The 23,064-nt window shown below is 40.5% G+C and overlaps 1 protein-coding gene across 1 annotated transcript in view; it reads left to right on the forward strand.

The window, feature by feature from the left end:
- Nucleotides 1–23,064, forward strand: part of LOC124178445 (protein timeless homolog) — an 87,567-nt gene that overhangs the window by 7,846 nt on the left and 56,657 nt on the right. Inside the window, exon 14 of the mRNA XM_046561793.1 lies at nucleotides 3,415–3,515. Within this exon, the coding sequence (XP_046417749.1) occupies nucleotides 3,415–3,515 (101 nt within the window). The remainder of the gene's footprint in view (nucleotides 1–3,414; nucleotides 3,516–23,064) is intronic.

Consider the following 23,064-nt stretch of genomic DNA (forward strand, 5'->3'; position numbering starts at 1 on the left):
CATTTTAGGCCAGGTCCGGAAGTGGATTTTTCTTTCTTTCTAATGTATTTCACTAATTTCAAAAGTGCCTGACGTAAATATCTTTGAATTTCCTTCTACACCCTTAATCAAAAAGATGGTTTAAAAATAAGAAAAGAGAACAAATACGATGATGAGATAAGCCATCGAGATCCGCACGGTACTTATAACCGGGTCAAGTACTTACTTGGGTACCTACCGCGAAAGAAGCGGAGGAAGAAGAGTCGAGAAATGTTTTCTTCTTTGATTTTATTTTTTGCTTTGTATTGTTTCGTTTTGTTTGTATTGTCTTGTGTTTTTTTTTTTTTTTTGTTTAATTTTTCTTTCTATTCTATACCGGCACGCGTGGGTGGCGAAGACTCACCCCTTCCTCCGTTATACCGCATGGAGCAGAGGACCCTCGACCAACGCCTCCATTGTTTTATCAAACAAAAGCGTCTGGTATAACAAAGCTATTAGTCAGCTTGCTCGTTGTCCTGCCTTGGAACCGACTGCTTTAGATCCACTTTTATCGCTGAAAATAGTCTAGTCTAACGCTTCTAGACTCCGTAGCTACCCCTACCTAGGCGAGTAACTTCACCACTCTACCGTACCTGTGTAGGGTACACATAATGTATAAGGCGGTGGCGGAAGTTTGTCGCGAATAGAATTACCTCTTTTTTGGTTAATCCTTGTTTTTTATCTGCAGCTTGGTAGGAGTCTATGTCTTTTAAAGTGTGGAATTGCACTGGTAAAGGAAATTTTGTAACAAGGAAGGTGCTTGCTAAGTTTTAAATACCTGTCTGCCCTCGTTATGAAATCATGCTTATTTTGATTCGATCAGGTCTAGCTTTTGTGTTATACCGGTGAAAGTGAATGTTTATCGTTTTGACTTACCTTTTTCGATTCAGGGTGTTTTGTTACTTACAACAAATACCAGTAAGTCAGTTACAACGAATGACAAAACAACCCGAATCGAAAAAGGTAAGTCAAAACGGTAAACATTCAATTTTTGCTGGTATTAGCTGTAATAAACTAAAACTAGACCTGCTGGAATAAAAATAAATATGGTTTTATAAGGAAGGTGGATAAGTATTAAAAAATTATTAAGCAGCTTCCTTGTTAGAAAATTTTGTTGACCAGCGCTGTTAACGTATCGAAAGAAAGAAACTGACGCGTTTTCTTGTTGGACAATTTTTAATTTCCTCGATATTGAATTGAATTGAATTGTGAAATTTGTTTTATGTAGTTGATCTTCCTATTCGAAACACCGATGATAAAGTAAAAGACGAGATATTTTGTGGGTACAGGATTTTTTCGATATATCAAACTTACAACCTGTCGGGTGTAAATGAGTATAGGTATAGTAGATACGCAGACTTTCGTCGGTATGCATATTTACGTTTCATTAAATCTGAAAGGGGACACTCGCTTCGGAGGAAAATTCTCTCTACCTATATATTATGTATATCTATGTACATAAGGCCCGTCGGTTTATCGAAGCGAACCACGTCCGTCCCTCGGATCCGTCCATCTTCCTTTGAAGTCCTTGGTGAAATCATTTTCCGCACTTTTCCTGCTTATCGGCGAGGAAGGTTTGTGCATCGAAAATCCATCACCAATTTATTATCAAGTGTTTTCAACGTATTTTTACATACATTTTCGGTTTTGAAAAATCGTAACCTCGCAAATATTTCCCGGGGGATTTCGCTGGGCGGATTCGCGAGAAATCGAGCATATCGTTTATAATCTAGGTCAGGGTGCTTTTCCCTTCGAAACCCCGAGGGTAGTCGGTCTCTCCCTGTATTTCCATTGTTTCTAGCTTCTCAATTTCTCATTCAACATCCGTTTTCGTATATTCAGCTGATAAAGTCTATATGGATACGTCGCAGTGCTAATGCTGGAAGGATTTATACGTGTATACGTTGACCTATGAAATTATTTTATTCATCATTCAGCTTGAAAATATGTTCCGAAACGATTGGCAATGATGCAAAAAAACCACACGCTCTTTTGGCTCTAGATAGCTCTCTAAAGCAAAAAGGACGTATGAAAGTATAAGCTCTTTTGTAATTAGCACCGTGACGGATAATAAACTGGTTAACCCTTTGAGTCAGACATTTTTCAACTCAACATTCTGGCCTGAATTTTGTTACTCGAGAGCTTTTGGGGGTCGCTTATCACGAATCTGAAGTTCAGAGTTTGATCATTTCTAAATCCAAGATGGCGGATGTAAAATCGAAAAAACTATCACAATTCGCTGATTCTGGGCGAAACTTGTTACTCGAGACTTTTCGGGATCATACGAAGTAACAAAGATTATTTGAATGTTTGTAAATAAACTTTGATAAGGCTAGGACACGGAAATTTTTACTATGCGACGCTGGGAATCCCGCTGTGACTGAAAGGGTTAAAAGCGCGAACCTGTCCGCACACGACGGTTTCGTACATCAGATTCTGAGCGAGATCGAGCCGCGAAGCAATTTCCCCTGTTTTCGTTCGACTTCATCAGAAGCACCGCCGCAACAGCAGCAGCATCAGCAGCAGCAGCGTAACCCAATTTCCCGCCGTTCATCTCGGTTCCATTGTTATTAAAGCCCTGTCCAGAAAATTCCAAACGCATTCCATCGAGCCGAGCCGACGCCGAACAGAGCTTTCGGTCCTTCGAACAACCGCGTCCTCGTCCTTCCTGCTCCTCCAGGTTCACTCGGGGGCTTCACGGGCTCCAAGGGATAAAGGAGGGCCGGGCAATTAACCCCTCCGCCTTCGTAACAACCGCTGATATATTGGGAGCGAATTATTGTTCCATGGGTTGCAGCTCCGTACGTCGGCCGACTCGAGACTTATCCTTAAAGCTCTGCCGGGCGAATCGGAGAATTTAATCACGCGGGATCAAATATTCGGTACTTGAGTCTGCCGGTGCACTAACTTAGCCGCGACGGTGGATTTCAGTCAAGATTTATATTTTAGTAATTTTCGTAACGCATGTACGTATATTCAAGTATACGCACTAAAAATTTCATTTTGATTCGAGATATGTTCTCCATGTTACGCTCACATTTGCAAATATGCCCTGGAGCGTTTTAAAGTGCTTTTGAAACTTTGAAAGCGTTTTTGGAAAAATTATGCTTTCGCAAAATGGTGAGCAAGATTTTTCAGAAAGCGCCGAACCGATCAGTCTAAAATATTTACACAAGCTATATGAACATATCTTTCACTCCTTGATCGAAGGTCTTTTCTCGCCGGTAAATATCACGTCAGGGGAAAAGATCATTAGTGTTCAATTTCTGAATGACTTTCACGGAATCGACTCCGCGAATTATGTATATCAATGTGTTTTATTTATCATGGCTTCCAAGATTTCAGACAATCCTAATCATTGTTGTAACGTCACTAACTTCATCCTCATGTTTTCAGGGAGGTTTGGCCGGAAAACGACAGCTTTGGACACGCAGGGATGACGGAGGAAGAGGAATTCATCGCTCTTCGAGAAATCTATTTCGCTGACTTGGGCCTTGGTGAGTACTTGCAACGAGCTTGCTTTTTCTTTCTTCATCGTCGTCGTCTTCTTCAGATTTCCGTAATCCTGTTATATTATCAAATTTTCGCCAATTATACGACGTTCTCACTGCCCTCCGCGTCAATACCGACGCAGCTTTGTACTTTACCACACTTTTCCCTGCCTTCGGAAATTCTCGCGTCCAATTTCCACCCCCCTCTTCATATTTTTAAGGTGGTTATTAATACGCACAAATCGCGCCTGCAGAGTTTTACACGTACCGCAGACCTACGGGTTTCACTAATCTTTTAATCAATTGAATTAAATTCCTCGAGTCGGGCGAAAATACTCGCGGGAGCTCGGCCGACGCGAGGAGACACGTACTCACTCCCAGGACGAAGACGAGGACGATGCCGTCGCTTTTCCTCAGTCGAGAGGGGACGCCTTTTGTTTGCTCACTACTCCGAGCTATTTAGTTTGTTGTTTACGTGCCTCAACTGACGTCTCTCGCTTTGCATACTCGGCTACAAACGCGTACAAAAAACCCGACTGTGCATTCTCGGCCAACGAATTTTATGAAATTCGATATATACATATGTATAAAATATGTATATCGTATGCGGTGTACGCGAATTTTCTACAAGCAGCTGCTGTCCGATATAAGAATTTTGCAGATTTTAAAGATATTGCTTTGGTCATTTTTTTTTGCCTCTCTCTGCCACATACGTATATAGGTTTTTTCTCCCTTGTACGTACACACGTAAGTTGAAATTTTACCTCTTGTCCCCGATACGTGGGAAACTCCTGGCTAGTTCGAGAAAAGAATACAGAGCGAAAATATCGAAGAATGAATCGGTGAAAACGGTGAGAAAAAAAAGAAATTGGTAGAAAGTTCCCAACACGCAATGATTTAACCCGCCGCCGCGGTTCGTTCGTTCCTTGCGGGTCCGCCGCTGGTAATAAGCGACGACGTATATCACGTCGCAAATTTAATTAAACACCCTGACGCGGTATTCGTTCGTTTCATGGTTCTAATTTATGTATGAATAACTGCTCGCTGTTCACAGCCATGTTGTTCCCCGTTCTCTTTCACTCTCTCTCTCTCTCTCTCTACTAAACGCCAACTTTTCGTGCTTTACGATAATGATGGAATCTCAGCCTGCATGGCTATTAAACCTGACGTTTTTTTTCTTCTATTTTTCCCCAAAATTCAAAGACAAAATTTTTTTTTCAACGAAGGAGGAAAATAAAGTCACACGTTTGTACCCTTTGTTTTGATCGGAATATGTTTCAGTCTCTTTCGCCAAGTTTCTTCTACTATTCCTTATCCTCGTATTATATTTGATATAAACACAATAAATTGTCATTTGCACCGATCGTCTGTCGAATAATAATTTTGTCATGGAAGTTGATTATTTCGAGGGTATCGGATCGATCCGTTCGTTACACGCGAGATTGAACGTATAAATGTATGTAGGTAGATATTCTTACGAAATGGAGTGAATTTCTCGTTATCTTGTGACTTCTCCTCCTGACAAACAGGGGCGAATACCTTGTTTTTTCCCTATAAATTATACAGGTTATATTATACATCGTATATGCATTCCATTAATCTTCTCGCGTTTTTTTAATACCGGGCTTCTACTCGCTTTTTATACAGCTGCTGCGGCAGCCAACCTTTCGACTTTTAGTTCGCGCCTGCGAGAGCCGTAGGTAAACCCCTTCCCTTCTGCTCCCTTCTTATTCGTGGCTGCTGGATGTAGGTATAAGCTGATGCTTCAACGAGTATGGTCGTTAAATGTTAATTCTCGTTACATTTTTTACTCTCCTTTTGTACTATATGTGTATACGGAAAGAGATAGAGAGATAGAGAGAGAAAGAGAAGAGTGGATGACGTGTTTCTCTCTTAAATTCCTACTTTTATGATCAAACATTTTTCAACCACTTAACGAGCACGATGCGATTTTTATGTATAATGTATGTGCCGCGTGCAGATATCTCACATGTGTTAACCCTTTCAGTCACATAAGCCACTATAGTGGCACTTTTCTTTCTTACCTTATTTTTGTCATTTTTTTTTATATTCCATGCAAAATCTTGAATTTCTTTGCATTTTCGTATAAAAAAAAATACTTCAATTTTAGAATGATTTGGATTTATTGTGAATCCATAATTGTTTATGATTGTTATGGATGAACATATACTCGTCATACTTATAACACAGCGCAGACCTACGGCTGTATATAATGCATACCTACGTCAGCGGTTTTCGTGAAATCGTGGATTATGCAGAAGTAACTTTGTTCACGGTAACAAACGGGGCTTTGAGAGTTTGCTTATCGGGATATACAAGCCGCGTACGTGTGTATAGGCGATGGCGGGGGTTAAGACGCGAGTCAAAGCGAGGCGAGGCAAGGCTCAGCTCGTGTACATTGAAGTTAATTGCAAGAGGTTGAAATTCATATTTGGAGAGCTTAACCGTTGATTTCGGTTCTCCGGCGGTCCTCGGTGAAAATCTCAAACTCCCCGTCCCCTCCCCTTTCGCCCCTCCGATAAGCTCGGCGTATCTGTACGTGGCGGTGGAATATAACTTAGTTGGATTGTTTTGCATTATGCATTAGCTCGGGAGAGAGAGAGAGAGAGAGAGAGAGAGATCGACGACTAAACCCTCTCAAACACTCCGGCACAAACCAATGTTAAACAATGAGGGACCGCCCTGTAGGTACGCCCCCCCCCCCCTTCCCTCACATATGCGGCCGTCGTCCCCTGCAAATACATGTAATATGTACTCCAATTTATCCTTCTTATCATGCTGCAAGCTAGCAGCTGGTGTATCTGACTTTTTTTTATACCATTCGAAAAATGTTTTTGATATTTAAGGGGAAAGTACAGCTTTGACGGTCTAAAATCATGCTTATTTTCAGAAGTTTTTTTTTTTTCCAAGGCTCTATTATTTGTAGTTTCGAGAGAAGAATATTTTAGAATTTTTTCATTGAAATTAACAACAAAATGGTGGCATACCGCATATAACTAGCGAACGACTTTGAACTCGAGTCGATAAACAAGTTTCAAAGATTGTGTAAAAATTTCAAGTTCATCGGAGAAAATATGATCCGTGACGTGGTCGTTCGCTATTTACATGCGCCATGCCGCCATTTTGTTATTAATTTTAACGAAAAACTTTTGAAATATCCGTGAAACTATGAATAATAAATCCTTCAAACTCAAATTGCTCCAAGTGTTTTCCTTGAAAAAAAAAACTCCTATAAATAGGTACGATTTTAGACCTCCAAGCTGTAACTCCCGTCCTTTAATTGATACGTATCTTTTTTCACCTCGTCTCACAATCGATAAGATGAAGAAAGAGGAAACCGCGTACCGTACCTATATATTTTTAACCAGTACGCGTTTACCCGTAAAGCATCGATTTTCTCGTCGAATGCGTAGTGGAAACGGGTGGGAAAATTGTTTTTTATCATCCCAGAATAACGAGAGCATAGTTCCAGTTCCATAAAACTATCCTCCGTCACGCGTGCTGATTTTATGTCATTTCCCGCATTTCTTTTCCAACTTGCCTATAAGAAATCCAGCTCAGGTTTTTATCGATAGAAATTTTATGATCCTCCTGCGGTGGATGGAAAAATCGCGATTGCACGGAGCAGGCTGATCGGATTGCGGTTGGCCTCTCATTCCTTCGAATGACCCTGTCGTTGGAGAAATCCTGAAAATCTATCCCCTCACCTAAGCTGCTGCAGCAGCGGCGTCCAGGTATGGTACGGTGTATGGACCTTGCAGAAAGTTGGAAGTTTCCAGACTTCGGTACACCCACGTCTGGTGAGGTGGAGGAGGATATCTGGGCCAATGGAACAGTTTGCAAACACCTCGCGGAAGACTCGACTCCCCTTATTCCCTTATCCGTTTCTCCCCTATCCACCCCGTTCACCCCTTTTCTACGCCAAACGCCAACGTCCCACAACTGTGTGCAACTTACACGGACGCAATTTCGAACCGAAGAAAATCCCCACGCCAAGGCGCGCGTACCTACGTATATAATATACATGTATATGTATATATATATGTATATATGTATGTATGGGTGTGTGGACGTGTCGATGCAAATTGCAAATTGATATATCAATTCCCGAGCTTTTCCAGATTCTGTAGCTATACTTTTTGTATTTGCCAGGATACGCGAAAGCCGGTGCCAAATGAAGAAAACACGTGCGAAATATATTGTTCGAGAATAGGTATATTGTCGTCGCTACGATGCTCTATTTGCATACGTACAGTAGATGATTGTGATCGTTACGCAGCTTCAATTCTGCACGAATAAAGGAAACACTTTTTTGTGATAATAGATATAGAACAAAAGAAGCTGTTGTAATCACCCGGAAAATGAAAAGTTGAGTTTTGTGTGCGATCAATTTTTTTGTTCAACGATATTGCGAAAACGAGTCACTGAATTTCAAGAATTTTGGTCTCAATCGACGCGGCATTTCTAAACTTGGAACCGATTAGATTTTGCCTTTGATCGGTTCATTAACTTTTCAATTATTTAAGTAACAAAATTCTCAAAAATTAAATAATAATGATTACATCTTGAGAATGGATAAATGGATTTGAATGAAAATTGGTACTCGTCCGTTTGTTTGTGGTAGCTGATTACGAATCTGAGATCAGATTTGCAAAATCCAAAATGGCGAATCCAATATGGTGGAAAAAAATCTAATAATATTCGAATTTAGTTAGAAATTATCAGGCGAGAAGTTTTTAAGTCATCGATAACGAATCCAAGGTCGGACTTCCAAAATTTGTAGTGGCGGATCCATTATAGTGTCGCAAAATTTAAAAAATTTTAAAAATGGTGACATCCCATGTAATATGATACCTGAGGGCTTCTAAATCGTTGATCACGAATCTGAATTTGCAGTTCGAAATCCGAATTGAATAGTAGTATTTCATTTTTTCTCTCATCGAATTTTCACGTGCAATGAATGACGCGAAAACATTTGAAACAAATTCGAAAAAGCTTTCCACCGATAGTTTCGACGCAGCCTAGACATAATCTTTGTTTTTTCCCACTGCGTCGTTACACTCGGATCAAAGACACCGAGGGACGAATGTTAAACCGCTTATACAGTCAAGCACGCGATTCAACCCGCGTTCGACGTTGAGACGTTGTTGAGCTTGTGAATAATTACGCTTGGTTTGCAATTAGACGCGGCAAAACGTCTGGAGATGACGTCTGAGATCGAGACGGTGTGCCAGTCTGCGTTTAACTGCTCCTCGCGTTAATGACAAGCTATGGTTATGACTGAAGCTGCCCGCTGCGAAATCTTGCCAACGATACCTACAAACCCATAATAAATTCTCCTTCAGGCGAGTCTCGAACGCGTTTCACGACCGCTTTGCAACTAATAACGTTGGAGTAAAATTTTTTGCGGCTATTTGAGAAAAAATTACTGACGCAAATGACTATACTAATTGTAAGTATTGTGAATTTTTTCAAACGTTATTTTGGGATCACCGTTTTTTTTGTCGATTGTCAAACCCTTGCGCGCATCGGAATTAATGGACCGATTTTGTTTTTGTTCATTTTAAACCGGATGCTACGGAGACTTGAAAAGATTTAAACCGCAGCGATTTGTCAAAACTTGATGGGTTTTTTCAGTGTACCGAAATTGGGACTTTCGATAAGCAGCTGATACTTTGAGCAGCCAGAAAACCAAGAAAATTATTTGTCCAAAATTAAAATTCAGAAGGAGCAGAATCCCGAAACGACGAAATGCCGAATCTCCTGAGAATTTGGAATTTGTGAAATTGGTCAACTCGATGCTAGTTTCATCAAGATTATCTTATTGTATCCGACAATCGTCTGTGTCGTCAAAGAAAAAAATAACGCAAGGGAACGGGCAACATATTTTTAATAACATTCGAACAGTAAATCTTTTTTCTCGTTCGTTCGATTTATCGGAGACGTTACTGCATTAAATCGCGTTCCACATTCACGTCAGCGCCCTCGCGTCTCTGCACAAGCGTAACGCCATCTATAAGCAGCAACTGATGACGTTGGAAAGAAGAAATGTGATCCTGACGTCAAAGGTTGCAATCTTTCGGTATTTCGTCCATTCTCTCATAGTGGGTTTCGGGATTTCCACCTTTCGAGTCTGGTCAGTTATTATTGATATAAATTCAGATTCGTAAATTTGCGAAACGGTACGAGTCTGACATTTGAAACGTTGACTTTTTGACTCTTCGGTATTTTCACAATTCAATATTTTTCGGATTGTAATCTTGCCGATTACCGAAAAAAAAGAGAAAAAAATCGGATTAAATTTATTTATACATTTTTGCGCTGTCATTTTTTATTTTTCTACAAGACAGCTTTTCGCATTTATGATTTTTTTACGTTTTTAACCGGTCGTTAATTTGACTTTCGGGATTTTATCTCGTCGATTCTTTGCTCTTTCGCATTTTCGTACCGTTTTCTCCGTTTATCTCATGGTTTCCAACGGTCCTGGCAATGTCCTGGAAATATCTTTGAATTTTCCTTGTGTCCTGAAAAAATTCTATTTTCAAGGTTTGCTGCGAATGATATATTTATTAGTGTTCACGGAGTAAGTGTTTCTAAAAAAGTGGATACTCGTCTCTGATCGCGTTTTTCGTTTTTCCCTGCCAACAAGTTGTAGTAGAAATAACGTATACCTATCTCGTACGTCGGGCCGATTATGCAGACTCAATAATATAGATTGTAGATTTATGTGAATTAGAATGTAGAGGAGGAACGGCGAAACTCCGCGTGAAACACGTAACCTTGCAAATGGATCATTTATATTGTATCCGAGTCTGCCGCTGCCTGCCTGCACAAGGAGTGAGTGTTGTAACGTCGTCAGTTCTCAAAGCGTGCCGGCTGTTTTAGGCACATACGGAATGTTATTACTAAGAAATTACATCGCGCGCTACGCCGGCGTGAAACAGTCCCGTTATTATCATACTATATCCACGTCTCGTCTCTCGCGGCGATCTATCCGTGATCCCCGACTTTGCATGCCTAGGATTAACTAGGATGGACTAGGATCATTGGGATTGCTTTGGGAGTTTTTAATTTCGCGATAAAAAATTTGAAATTTATATTTTTCTTACATTTGTTCGGCCCGTAAAACAAAAGCAATCGTGATTATCCTAGCCCACGGGATATGTATATGAATAGTAAAGATCTAGTCTTTTTTTTTTAAATATCATGTCTTTACATCACGATGCCAAAATGACGTATTTTATTCCGGAAACTTGACGCCGGCAAGGATTTTGTCCGCAGAGTTGAGTGATGTTGAAAAGCAAAAAAAAAAAAAAAAACCAGCAATTCGAAATCTCCATCAGAGGGTTGTTTGGCAATTGTGCGTAAATTTCACATCGAAAGTTGGTTATAGAGGCTTTCGACGGGTATAACCGAATCTCTCGGTGAATTTTACAGTTAAGCGATCCTCGATAGCCCTATTTCAATTTACATAAAAAGCGTCGCTAAGGGCGAGGTAAAGCTTCCTTTATCCACCCTCGAGTCGAAACCCCTCGAACCCCCCTCCACACACACACGGGACGCACCCTCGAGCCGTAAAAACGTAATTGGCTAGTGAGTCATTGATTCTGCGGAGATGCGAAAAGCGCCTCGAATTTCACCGCGGCGTGCCAGCCTCGGATATATAAAAGGTTGTGTACCGCCGATAAGCTCGATGAATATACTTTGAGCACGTTTACGAGAATTGATTCGTATACTTACATACATATATATATATGTATACACACAGGTATAAGCAGGTATATATTTGTATGTATACCTAGGTGTATCAATCTTTAAGCTCGTATAACTTACAGAGTTAAACGATCGACATTAATTTTGGTTTTTTTTTTCGATCGAACATTTACTTTATAAAAGCGAGCGTAAATCGATACGAGTGTAATCATGCAAAACGTTTCTCCGACGAAAACAGTAGCGGTAGGCATATCCGATTCAATCGAAATGTTCATTTTTCAAATTGATGAAATAAAACAGAGATGGAGGAGAAATTGAATCTCATCTCCGAATTCATATCTCGTTTGCCAGGTGGAGACGAATCCGAAAATTACGAGCTACACGGTGTACTTGGATACGGCGTAAGTTTGGCATACAAGCCTACGAGGCTTTATCTTTTTCATCTTCCCGACTCACAGATGATTAAGTTCGCGGAGTTGCTCGTAACTTTTATCGAGCGATTTCAAAGATTGAATTTTTCACCGGTGAAACTCTCCATACGTATACCCCACGTGTAGGTATATGGGGCATTCCACGTCAAATTAGCAATCCATTTACCTTATCCGCTTAGATTTTAATCATATTCTAGTATGACGTTCATACCGATCCGAAAGGGTCTCGGAAATGTTTGCAGTTTTCTTTTAAACCACCGGTGAAATTTGGGAAAAAAATCGCAAAACCAATTCTGAAAACGCTATTTTTAATAATCGGAAAAAATTCACACAGATTCTATAATTCGAAATGTGATTTTGAACACAATTTCAAATAGTTATTATTGAGATCCCACTATATTTGTGTGCTGCTCAAAAATCGTATCGTGAATCATCGAATCAGTGTAAATTTTTTATGATTTTAAAAAATGGCTTTTTTGTAATTGGTATTGCAATTTTGTATAAATTTCGTCAGCGGCTGAAGAAAATCTGAAATAATTCCCGAGACCCTTTCAGATTGGTAATAACATCGTAATAAAAAATGATCAGAATCGAATGGGACGAGGTACATGGCTGCTAATTTGACGTGGAATGCCCCATATATATATGCTAGTCAAAATGCCAAGTGGATCCCCCCTCGCCTGCAGGCAGTAGCCATTTTTGATCACGTCGTTGAGGCTTTACGACAGAATCAGCGCTCCCAGATTCCTTCCGCCCCCTCTTTCTCTCTCTCTCTCTCTCTGTCTCTCTCCTCTCCCTCTATCGCGGTATATTTCGTACATAATATATAAATACTCGAGTTAGTATAGAGAACTTGGGCTAGAGGACGAGGAGGGAGGGTTGGAGGGAGGGAGCAGGAGTTCACATTAAATTGCCTTCCAATAAGATTATTCAAATTCCGAGCCTCGTCCGTAGGTCTCGATGCCCGTTCACTCCGACACTTGTGCGCATGCGCGGACGCGAATGCGAACGCTGACTTATATTGGATCCGTCCGCTGCTCGGCACAAACGACTTTTCCGATTTCCGACGTATCTACAAGTATGTACTTATATATACGTGCGGCAGCAGCAGCGGCAGCAGCCTGCATCGAACGGTTGAAAATTATTTTACGTGTGTGTATATATATATATATATATCTTATCTTTTATCTTTATTATTTCTTTATACCACCTGTTATAGAGCTACATGCTTCTCCGAGCTGCAGCGGCGACGTTTCTTCGTCTATTGTAGCGAAAATAGTCTCTTCCCAAATCCGAGACATACCGTTTATGTAACGGACAGAATCCGTTCTGTTACGTTACGTTCGTGACAGATAAGCAAGTTGTCAGGGGGAGTTACAAACATTTTTACTCTCTGATACGATCCAAGTAAATGAAGATTTGTTTCTTTTTTTTTTTTTTTTTTTCTTGAAGCGTGATCTTTCCGATTGAATATTCGCTTTCCTACGAGAACGAACGCTGATGCAATTGTAGACGTAATATCAGTGCAGAAAACAAAGTGTCTGACATTGCGTAAGGTAACTATTTACTTATCGAATCAAAAAGATTTACATAATAATCACAGAATTATTAAAGGGGTCGTCTAGAGTGAAGAATATTTTTTTAAAGGTTTTTTTCGGGTATTTTTTTAAGGCAAACCATTGAAATGAAATTTCTCATAATTTTCACATTATATTAATTGACATTTAAACAAACATTGTGAATTTTTTGGCGTCGAACTATTGAATATAAACCGATGTATACTGTTCGATAGGAACGTATGTATAGACAATGTGCTTAAACGAAGACATGATTCCGGCTGTTTCGGTCATCTCAAATCAAAAAAATAATCGGCATTTTAATCTTCAGGTTTGAAAGTAAAAAATTTGAAATTTGCAATTTTTTTTTACATCTGTATAGCTCGTAGAACAAAAAAGCTACCAAAGCCAGCAAGAATATCCTAGTTCAGGCGATAGGTATAGGTATAATAAAGATTTCGTGACTTTCTCAGTTTTGGGAAATTCGACATCGGCTCTGAGCCAAACTATTCTTAAAAGATTTAGCTACAATAATATGAAAAAAATTGAATCGATTTTTTACACTTCTACAATAGACAAACCCCCTTAAGTAAATCCCACAGAGGTTATCTAAGTTACTTCTACGTGGCTTGGTACAGAAACTTAAGAAAAAACATTAAGGATATAAAGAATCAATAAACTAATTACATAACGAGTCATTTTGCATTTACTTGGATAAAACGTGACGCCCCTAATCGAGTTGTACAATCAGTGACGGGATGAATGCAATATTCGCAAGTATACACGCGATACTTGTGAGTATTTACAAAGTAGGTGAGTACAAACATTAAGGAGTACACGATGCCGGTTTTATCGCGTACTCGCAGCGGAGACGTGCAACGGCATGGCTGAAAATGCACGCAGAGAGGTTCATACGTATGTGAGTACGTGTAAGTTGATGGCAGTCGGGCGTCCTGGTTGGCGGTACACCCATTGCCTCTCCTCTTCATTCTTTTCCTTTTTCTCTTTCTCTCTTCTTCCTCTTCCTCTTCTTCTTCCTACTCCGCAGGAGATATCGCGAGACGAACCTACGTACCTACTACACCTACTACACCTACTACACCTACTTCAGCGAGGCAATTTCACATAAATTATTACTCCCGGGCCGCGGGCCGGGAATCTTCCATCGCCCGCCTTCAACCCCTGCAACACTGAACTTGATCTTCTTTTTCATTCCGCCGCTCCTCGTGCTTTTAATTTACATAACATTTTGCCACTGCCAACCGTACCGCTGTTGCTCTTGTCTCCAAATGCAGTTCGCTAGACGATTTCTTGTATATCGTTTCACGTTTGTAACCCAACCTCTTTGATCAGGCTTTGTATATTGTAACACTGGTAGAAATTTATATATGGAACCTTCTATACTGTCTTCCAAGTTTTATTCGTATACGGAACAGTGAATTCACCATACGTTCACTGTTTATTCGATTTACAAATACAATAAATCTACTACACAATTTGGTAAATTCGAATTACTTATTTTGTGTTTCTCTTATAACTTTTAGTAAAATCAAACATCTTTATCGTATATTTATTTTAGAAGTGAATAATGGTGGAGGCAGAGTAGAACGAGAAGCTCGTTGTACCAATCAGTCCATTATCACTTGACCCGCTTCCATTTATCACAGACAACGCTGAACTAATTAGCAAATTATGGTCGTTCCCTGTTCACTCTGAGCGAAATGCACCCCAAACTATTTTTCCAACTTCTCGTAAAGTTCAGAAACAGACTTTCACAGGTTTTTTTTTTTGCTCGAAATCAATTGTGCAAAAACATAAAAAAAAAATAATAAATAATATATATATATACATATATGTATATGTTTCCATTAAAAAAATGTCCGTTTTACCTTAACTTTGCCGATGTTTTACAATATTTAAACAATCTATTTTAGTTAGGAAAACTGAGAGAGCTTTTCTGCGATGCTTGAACAGTACCTAGATATTTTTTATATATTGTAAAACTCATTGTTGAAGCAGATATCACTTAATTATCTCACCGTCAATTCCAGTCTTCCTTTATGGGAAAAATGTAGCCTCGGGTTAAGGTGACAAAAAGCTTATTGCTGGACGAACGAATGCGTGATAAAGACAGAAAGGTAAACAAAATGGATAAACATAATAATCGAAAAGAAAAGGAAAAATGAATAAAGGAAAAAACAAAGAAAATCAGACAATCGGGGGATATGTAAGGAGGTTCTAAAAATCGAGATGATATTTACGGCCGGTGTGCGGAAAAGGGCATTTCGTATCACATTTCCCAATTACCGTGTCGGGTGAAACCTTTTGCGCCCGGGTGCGTTTCTACTCCTCCTCCAACCACCGAGGCTATCTTCCATCTTTATATACACAACCCTGAAAGACCGTAAAACTTTCATGGATCGTGTACGGAATGAAATCGCGAATAAGAATGCCCTATTTCCAGTTATCGCCTGTGGCTGTATGCCGGGTGCGAATCGGTTGAATCGGTTGGTCGGTGTAAGAGAACCGGAGGAATATGCTTCGCGATTGATTTCTTTTCCTTCTTTTCCTCGTTTTTTACCAAACGGTTAAAAGAATTCAACGGCACGCTATATTTGATTATCTCGACGTTTTGCGTTGTGACGTTACAGGATTGAATAATATCGGTGGGGGGTACAGTTTGGATGGTCCAAAATCATACCTATTTTTAGGATTTTTTTTTTCGAAGAAAATGAAGATACTTAGAACGATTTGAGTTCGAGGACTTTATTATTTATAGTTTGACGAACGTTTTAGAATTTGTTCATTTCGCGACATGCCGCCATTTTGTTATTAATTTCAATGAAAAGATTCTAAAATGTTTTTGAGATTATGAATAATAAAGCCCTCAAACCCAGATTGCTCCAAGTGTTATCAATTTCTTTAAAGAAACTCCTGAAAATAAGTATGAGCTTAGATCGTTCAAGCTGTACCACCACCGCACTCCCTCACCCTAAATCTCGCGGCAAACTTTGGGCAGAGTAAAACGACTCCGACGATTCGCTGCAACATATTGCAATTATTTCGAGATATTATACCAAGGTATCATCATAATTCTTGTCGAGATGACGAAAGCGTAGGTATAATAATGCCACGTTTCTACAGTATCTCGGAGTGTAACGTCAGCTGTCGCTCGGCACGTAGGCGAGATTCCTGCGATACCGTCGCAAACTTTAGGTGAAAATCTCTGCACCCTTGAACTTCTCGCACCTCGCTCGTGAGTCGTTTGTCAGAGTATAACAATTCCAATTCACAAATCTAAATGAATTTCACACCTGCCGTGCTCGTAATATTTACGACTGATATGATTCATGCGGTTGATAATCGAAATATCTTTTCATCCCGCTTGATCCTCCCGATAATCGGCGTGGGCGAGAATTGGCGTCGTTTGACCGAAACACGTCTGCGAAGCCGGACCAGCGAGGGTGAGAAGCGCCGTTTATGTACGAGGATTCTTTTATCGGTGGATAAACAGCGAAGGGCTGTCCGGGTCCCGGAGGTTAAACCTGCGAGGTTCCGGGATAGAAGGCAGGGAGTAGACTGGCGGCGGGTATTTTTCTCCCTCTTCGTCCTTTTTGCCACATCTTTTTTCTCTACTCGCCGCGAAATTGAACGTCTCCGAGGGACGGGGACCTCGCAACCCTTTAGGAGGCCCGGGGGAAGCCCCTTTCCTCTCCTCTCCTCTCCACTCTTTCGGCGCGACCGAAACCCAATCACGGCCGCTTTGAAAGAATTCGAAAAGAAACGAGAACCTGCAAACATACGTTTTCACGCCAGGTGTCGCCCCACCCTGATCTTATCGACTTTCGACTATTCAATGAGATCAGACCTGGATGTGGCGGCGAAGGGAAATGGGGGGAGGAAGAAGCTCGCGGGTGGAGATAGTTTCACTCATTTAATCGCATTCTCTTTTCTCCATCGTCACTCGATAACGATGATTAAGAATTTGGACAGGGTGGCCGCACACCTGGAAAACTTGGAAAACTGGAAATGTCAGGGTATTTTTAATTTCATCATGGAAAAAAACTGAAAATACCTATCAGTTTTGCTATCATGGGAATTAGAAATGATTTTTTTAGGTAACTAGTTTACTTTTTTTCGTCAAAAAAACAAAATGACTTGAAGTGACTTTTTTGTCCATTATATTTTTCTTCGACTCGAATTGAATTCGAACCGAATACAGAGTTAACAAGTGGAACAATTTAGGTCTCAGTCACTTACTGGTGAAAACCTGGAAAAATCATGACATATTTTTACAATAATTCGTGATCACCCTGTTGTTGTTATCGAAACTTGGTGTACAGACCTGCATGTTCGTGTATATTGTGCATACACTCAAGTCCGACCATTTGTCAAATCTTAACTTAGACCTGTCTCAATAATGCAAGGGATTAACGAAGCTAATACTTTGCGAATTAATTTCAAGCGATTTTAATTAACTTTTCGTCACACGCGAATAACGTACCCACCTATACGTATACTCTCTATACATGTATACATATCTTATACCCACCCGATTTCGGGGAGTAATTTCACCGGGGCTGCTTAAGACAGATAATTGCGTTCGTAATCGTCCCGCTGCGCTGTCTGTCTGCCTGCTCGGTGGCTGCCGGCGTTGAGGACCTTTCTTCGAACATTAAACTAAGATATGAGAAAGATTTTAATTAAACTTATTGTACTCGTTATGTCGTATAACACATACGCAGGAGAGTTGAGCTCGCGTTTATAAATTTAATAATGAATTTGACCACCCTCCACTTATATTCTATACGTATGTATGTACTTTTTATTCGCGTGCATTGAGCGTAGATTCAACGCTCTTCGTTCCACGTCAGAGCGCGTCTAATTGCCTCATTATACCTTGCCTATTTTTTTTCGATTCATTCCTTGTATACCGTTTCCTCGAGCAACTTTGGCTACAAAGCTTCTAGAGCTTTCTATAATTGCAAATAACATTGAAGGAGGAAGGATGAGGTGGAATGTTTTCGAGGCGAGCACTCAATTAGATGAACAACGTGATATTTCTCATGCAAATTGCAGCTCGTGCGATATCGCGGTTTGCGAGTCCGTCTGAATTGCAACCTGCAGCAAATTTTTTAAACCTCTAAGCTCTCTATAGGCGCAGGAGTTTTTTTGAACAGTGATGGAGGGTTTAAAATCTCATATTAGGAGGGGGGTACCACTTGGACGGTCTAAAACCTTACCTACTTTTAGGGTTTTTTTTTCAAAGAAAATGAAAACACTTGAAGCAAATTGAGTTCGGAGGCTTTATTATTTATAGTTTCAAAAAAATTTTAATAAATTTTCATTGAAATTAATAACAAAATGGTGGCATGTCGCCTATAAGTAGCCGACGACTTCGAACTGGAGGGCTTTTGCGGTGGCGCATCTCCTGACATCACTGTACAACTTGCACGAGACAGAAAACTTAGTTTGACTTAAAAGCGCCTTTTTGAGTTCAAGCTCGTTGCCAAAGTGTTTAAAAATATAATTTTATTCAAATATGTACGATTATGAACAAAAAAATTCAGTTTTCGTGCTATAAATTGTAAAAAAAATTTGTACATAAAAATTTTGGGTATCGAATTCAAAACTTAGCCATGAGCTCAAACCGATAAACAAGTTTCAAAGATTATGCAAAAATTTCAAGTCGATTGCATAGAAATTGACCGATGAATCTGCACCACCGGGCTGAAAACGTGGTCCTTTACTATTTATATGCACCATGCTGCCATTTCGTTATTAATTTCAATTGAAAAATCGTGAAATGAGCTTGAAACTATAAATAATAAAGCCCTCAAAATTTAATTTCTCCGAGTATTTTCAATTTCTTAAAAAAAAAAAAGAAAAAAGAAAACTCCGAAAAATAAGTTTGATTTCATACCGTCCAACCTGTACCTCCTTCCTTAACCTCCAAAGTGTAAAATTTCCATCTAAAAACACGTATAATACCAGACATTGAAAATTAACTCGAAGCAACTACGTCTAATGGCGCCCTTTTCCGACCTTCGACCGTACCTTCTTATCCTCGCCTCGTATACCTGCCGCAGAGTGTCGGTTATGACTTCGTGTATCATATACATATGTGTAGTGTAGTTGGACTGAATCAGGGTTGTTGAACAGAGGAAACGAGACGCCCTCGTCGCAGCAACCTTATTAGGACTCCGTCTGGGGGGGAGGGGGAGGGGGCGCAAGGACGAGTAGAGAGGGGGGAGGGGAGGGTCGAAAGCTCCGGCGTGGTCGTAAGTCGCAAGCTCGGTACAATGAAGAAGCGACGCGAGGTAGGGAAAGTCGCACAATGCTACCGAAAGCTCCTGGAACAAACGCGAGGCACTCGAGCCACGAGGGAGCTTATCGTTTGAGAACGTTGAAAATATTAATGTCACTTATTATATTTTCGAAGCGAAGGTACACTTGCGGCCGAGTTGAGATCACCCCGCTAGCTGGCTCCACTTCTTTTCGCTTGAAAACGAAAGTGCCGCACATCGGGGGACACAAAGCGGTTGTCATTAAACTTCTCGAGAGGACGCGCGAGATACTCGAGGAGTAGCTGAGCTGTGTATTATTTATTTTTTTTTTATTTTCCTCCTTCTCTTTCTTCCGTCACTGAATTTTTCCGCTTTCTTGTAACCTGCCGTGGCTGCAGCCGTTTGCGTAATTACGCAGGAATAAACGGTGATTCTTCATTTATCTTGCGGTGTCAAGTTTGAGATCGCGACTGTGGTGGAGTGTCGGGTACGTTTTAGGTATACAGATATATGTGTGCGTGGGTTGCGGGGTATACGAAGTTTGCAGAGATTTTTTATAAGGCATCCCTTCTAATTACTCAATTTTGGAGGAGGATGAAAGCTGGTAATTAACAACCTTCGGTAAAGTATAGTTTTGGGTATGCCGGAGGCGGTGATGAGGAGAGCTTTGTGTTTTTTTTTTTTCCTTTTTTTCTTGCCTTTTTATCCACGAGCAATAGCATCGCACCAAAACCAATTACACAGGTCTGTAAAAAAAATATTTCTATTCGTCGGCGTGGGATGTTTTGGTAAATATTATGTTTTCGAATTTGCTGAATTCAAAAATGACTTCCATTTTCCTCCATCGCGTACAGTATTCTTGCAAAATACAAGATGTTTGCTAAAAAAAAAGCGTAACAATACTGAAAGAAAAAAGAAAAAACCACCATTTCATTACAATGAACTAGATAATATTCCTTACAAAATTGAACAAAAAATTTCTTTATGAGATGTATTTAACGTTCCGTGTTCATTTTTTTCTCCTATGAAACCTTTCCTTCTACTCTTCGATACACTTTCGAACACGCTTCCGCTTTCCATTTTCTGCTTCGCTGTTTGTATTTATTCTCGAGTCTCACTCTAATATATATTAAATGGAGATAAGAAATGAATTTTGCATAGGATTTTTAGAACGAAGAATGTGATACCAAATTTCGAATTAAACGAGAGCTTCACTCTAAATGACACTGAAAATATGAGTTCAAGAAAAAACCTGCCGCGATGGAACCTTTAGAGTACTTTCACCGGTTTCAGTGAGTAATAAATCTATAAGAAACAGTGTAAAAAACCTGTGCAGTTTTGTGGTTGCTGACACGTGTAACTAGTTCGTTCAAGTTTCGGTTCGTTACGGGAAATCACAGGGATCGATACCCAGGTTTGATATTTCTTCGATAATAAACTATACACCGCGCAGCGATTCATTTTTCGTAACAAGATTCGTATCGATTCACATACCTTCGATATATCTTACCTTACAGCGTGATTTACAGCATTTGCATCGTTTTCCCAAATTGACATTTGATTTACTTGAGACGAAAGTTGAATATGTATATTTTCTATATTCACGCCCATGAAAAGCTTACTTCCGAAGCGACGGTTATAGGTACGTACCTCTCGTCTCGACCTTTATCGCATCGGTCAATCATCGCCCGTCAGATCGCTTTTGAAATATCTTATTCGATAGACGCTCTCGGTCGTTGGACGGCGGCGTCGGCAAATTGAAAGCTGTCTCGAGATCCGGGCTTTGGCGCCGCCGCGAGCTGCGGGGTAAATTGCTGAAGGACGACCCTTAAGGTTCGGTTGGCACACAGCCGAGGATCCTCCTCATCCTCCTCGTCCTCTTCCTTTTCCACGAGATCTCGCGAGGTCTTCTTCCACGGGGCTTTGAGTCACCGTACCGCCAAGAACCAGCTCGGTGAAGTGTCTGCCGGTAAGTAGATTGGAGAACAACGCGCGTCTCGAAAGCACCCCGTGTAAGGTGCGCCCGCAAGCTCTTTCACCCATCCGATGATGCCCCGGAGTAGCTGGCTCGGTTACACCTGCTCAGCTCCGCTCCACCGCAACTTGATACTTCACCCTGTGTATAACCTACGTTGTACGAGTATGGGCATGGGTATGTACATACCCGTGTACGCCACCTTAATTACAGCGCCGCGTACAGTCTACCTATATCATAAATCCAGGAACACCGTCGAGTAGAGGAGAGACTTCGCCCTTCGTCCTTCGCTCTGCCCCTCACCTGCTCCAATTGCCAGCGATTTCCATTTGCGAACTGTTCGTGTTATAGCCTGCTTAGGCATGGGTATAGCTCAAGTGCTGCGGGTGGGTTCGCATCTAGATATTCAATCAGAACTAAATCACATTAGATTCGCGCACACGTCTTTGAGCCGGCGCGCGGCGCCCAGGCGGGTGTAGGCTGGCCGCTTCGTCGCCCCTGCAGCTATATCCCTTTCCTGTGCCCCTCCTTCTATGCCTTTTCGGAATACTCTCCCAAGTAGTATGAGAGGCTCTTGGCTGATCAACGGGAAAATTGAGCGGAACTGCTTGACGACGGTCGGTGCATTTCGCCGAGAAGCGGGAATTAGAGGGAAGAAACAAACTTATGTAACAATTCCGGACATAAAACTTTGTTTTTCATTTTCACCTTCGTTTCTCGTGTTGAAAAATGAGGGCGAATATGCGCGATTCTAAATCGTTTAACAGTGCTGTTGATATTTTTACGCATTATTCAGTCGAGTCTATCCAAATTTGTAATATTTGCAGTCGTGTTTCATCGCTCAAATACACCCCTGAACGCTAAATCTGATTTATTTCTTGACAATGAAATTACTCCAGCCTGAAACAGCGCTCCGTATTTTGACTGTACGTAAGAACGCTGTGAACATATTAAAAATTTCCACGACAATATAACTTGGTTAATTGAATAACATCGTTGTACATATAATTTTCATACTATGTATTACTTTACATATGTATAATATAAATTGATGTATAAAAGACGTGATGAGAAACGTCGCGCCACTCGCTGTTAATGTCGAGTGAATATTTAATCGTTTCAGAGTAATATTGTATGAGTTTTTTTTTTTTATGGAGAAAGCATTAATTGGCACGGTAATCAAGGGGGTCGTAAACACTGATATTTCATAACGAGATCAGTAATTCAAATGTAATTAACGGCGTGCTTGTGCAGTCGAATCTCTTTCCCGGCACGTAACACTTTATCGATATAGTTTCTTATCTTTTTTTCGATTAGGTATTAGATTTTCATCTCCTGTCTTCGAGTCGTAGGCAGGTATCGTACTCGAGCTTCTCGAGGCTTTGACGAATTTCCAAACTCCCCACGATCGAGAAACATGTTTCTAACTTTTTCTCCCTGCCTACCTTATACTAACGATTATGCCAAGCCGCGTGCGTGAGCTGCTTATAATAAGAAAAACTCGACTTGCAGAGTTTTCCTCGTGGCATATGTTTTTTTTTCTTCTTCTATTTTAAGTTCCAAGATTTTTTC

This window comes from Neodiprion fabricii, chromosome 1 (assembly GCF_021155785.1).
Source record: "Neodiprion fabricii isolate iyNeoFabr1 chromosome 1, iyNeoFabr1.1, whole genome shotgun sequence".
Classification (NCBI taxonomy): Eukaryota; Metazoa; Arthropoda; class Insecta; order Hymenoptera; family Diprionidae; genus Neodiprion; species Neodiprion fabricii.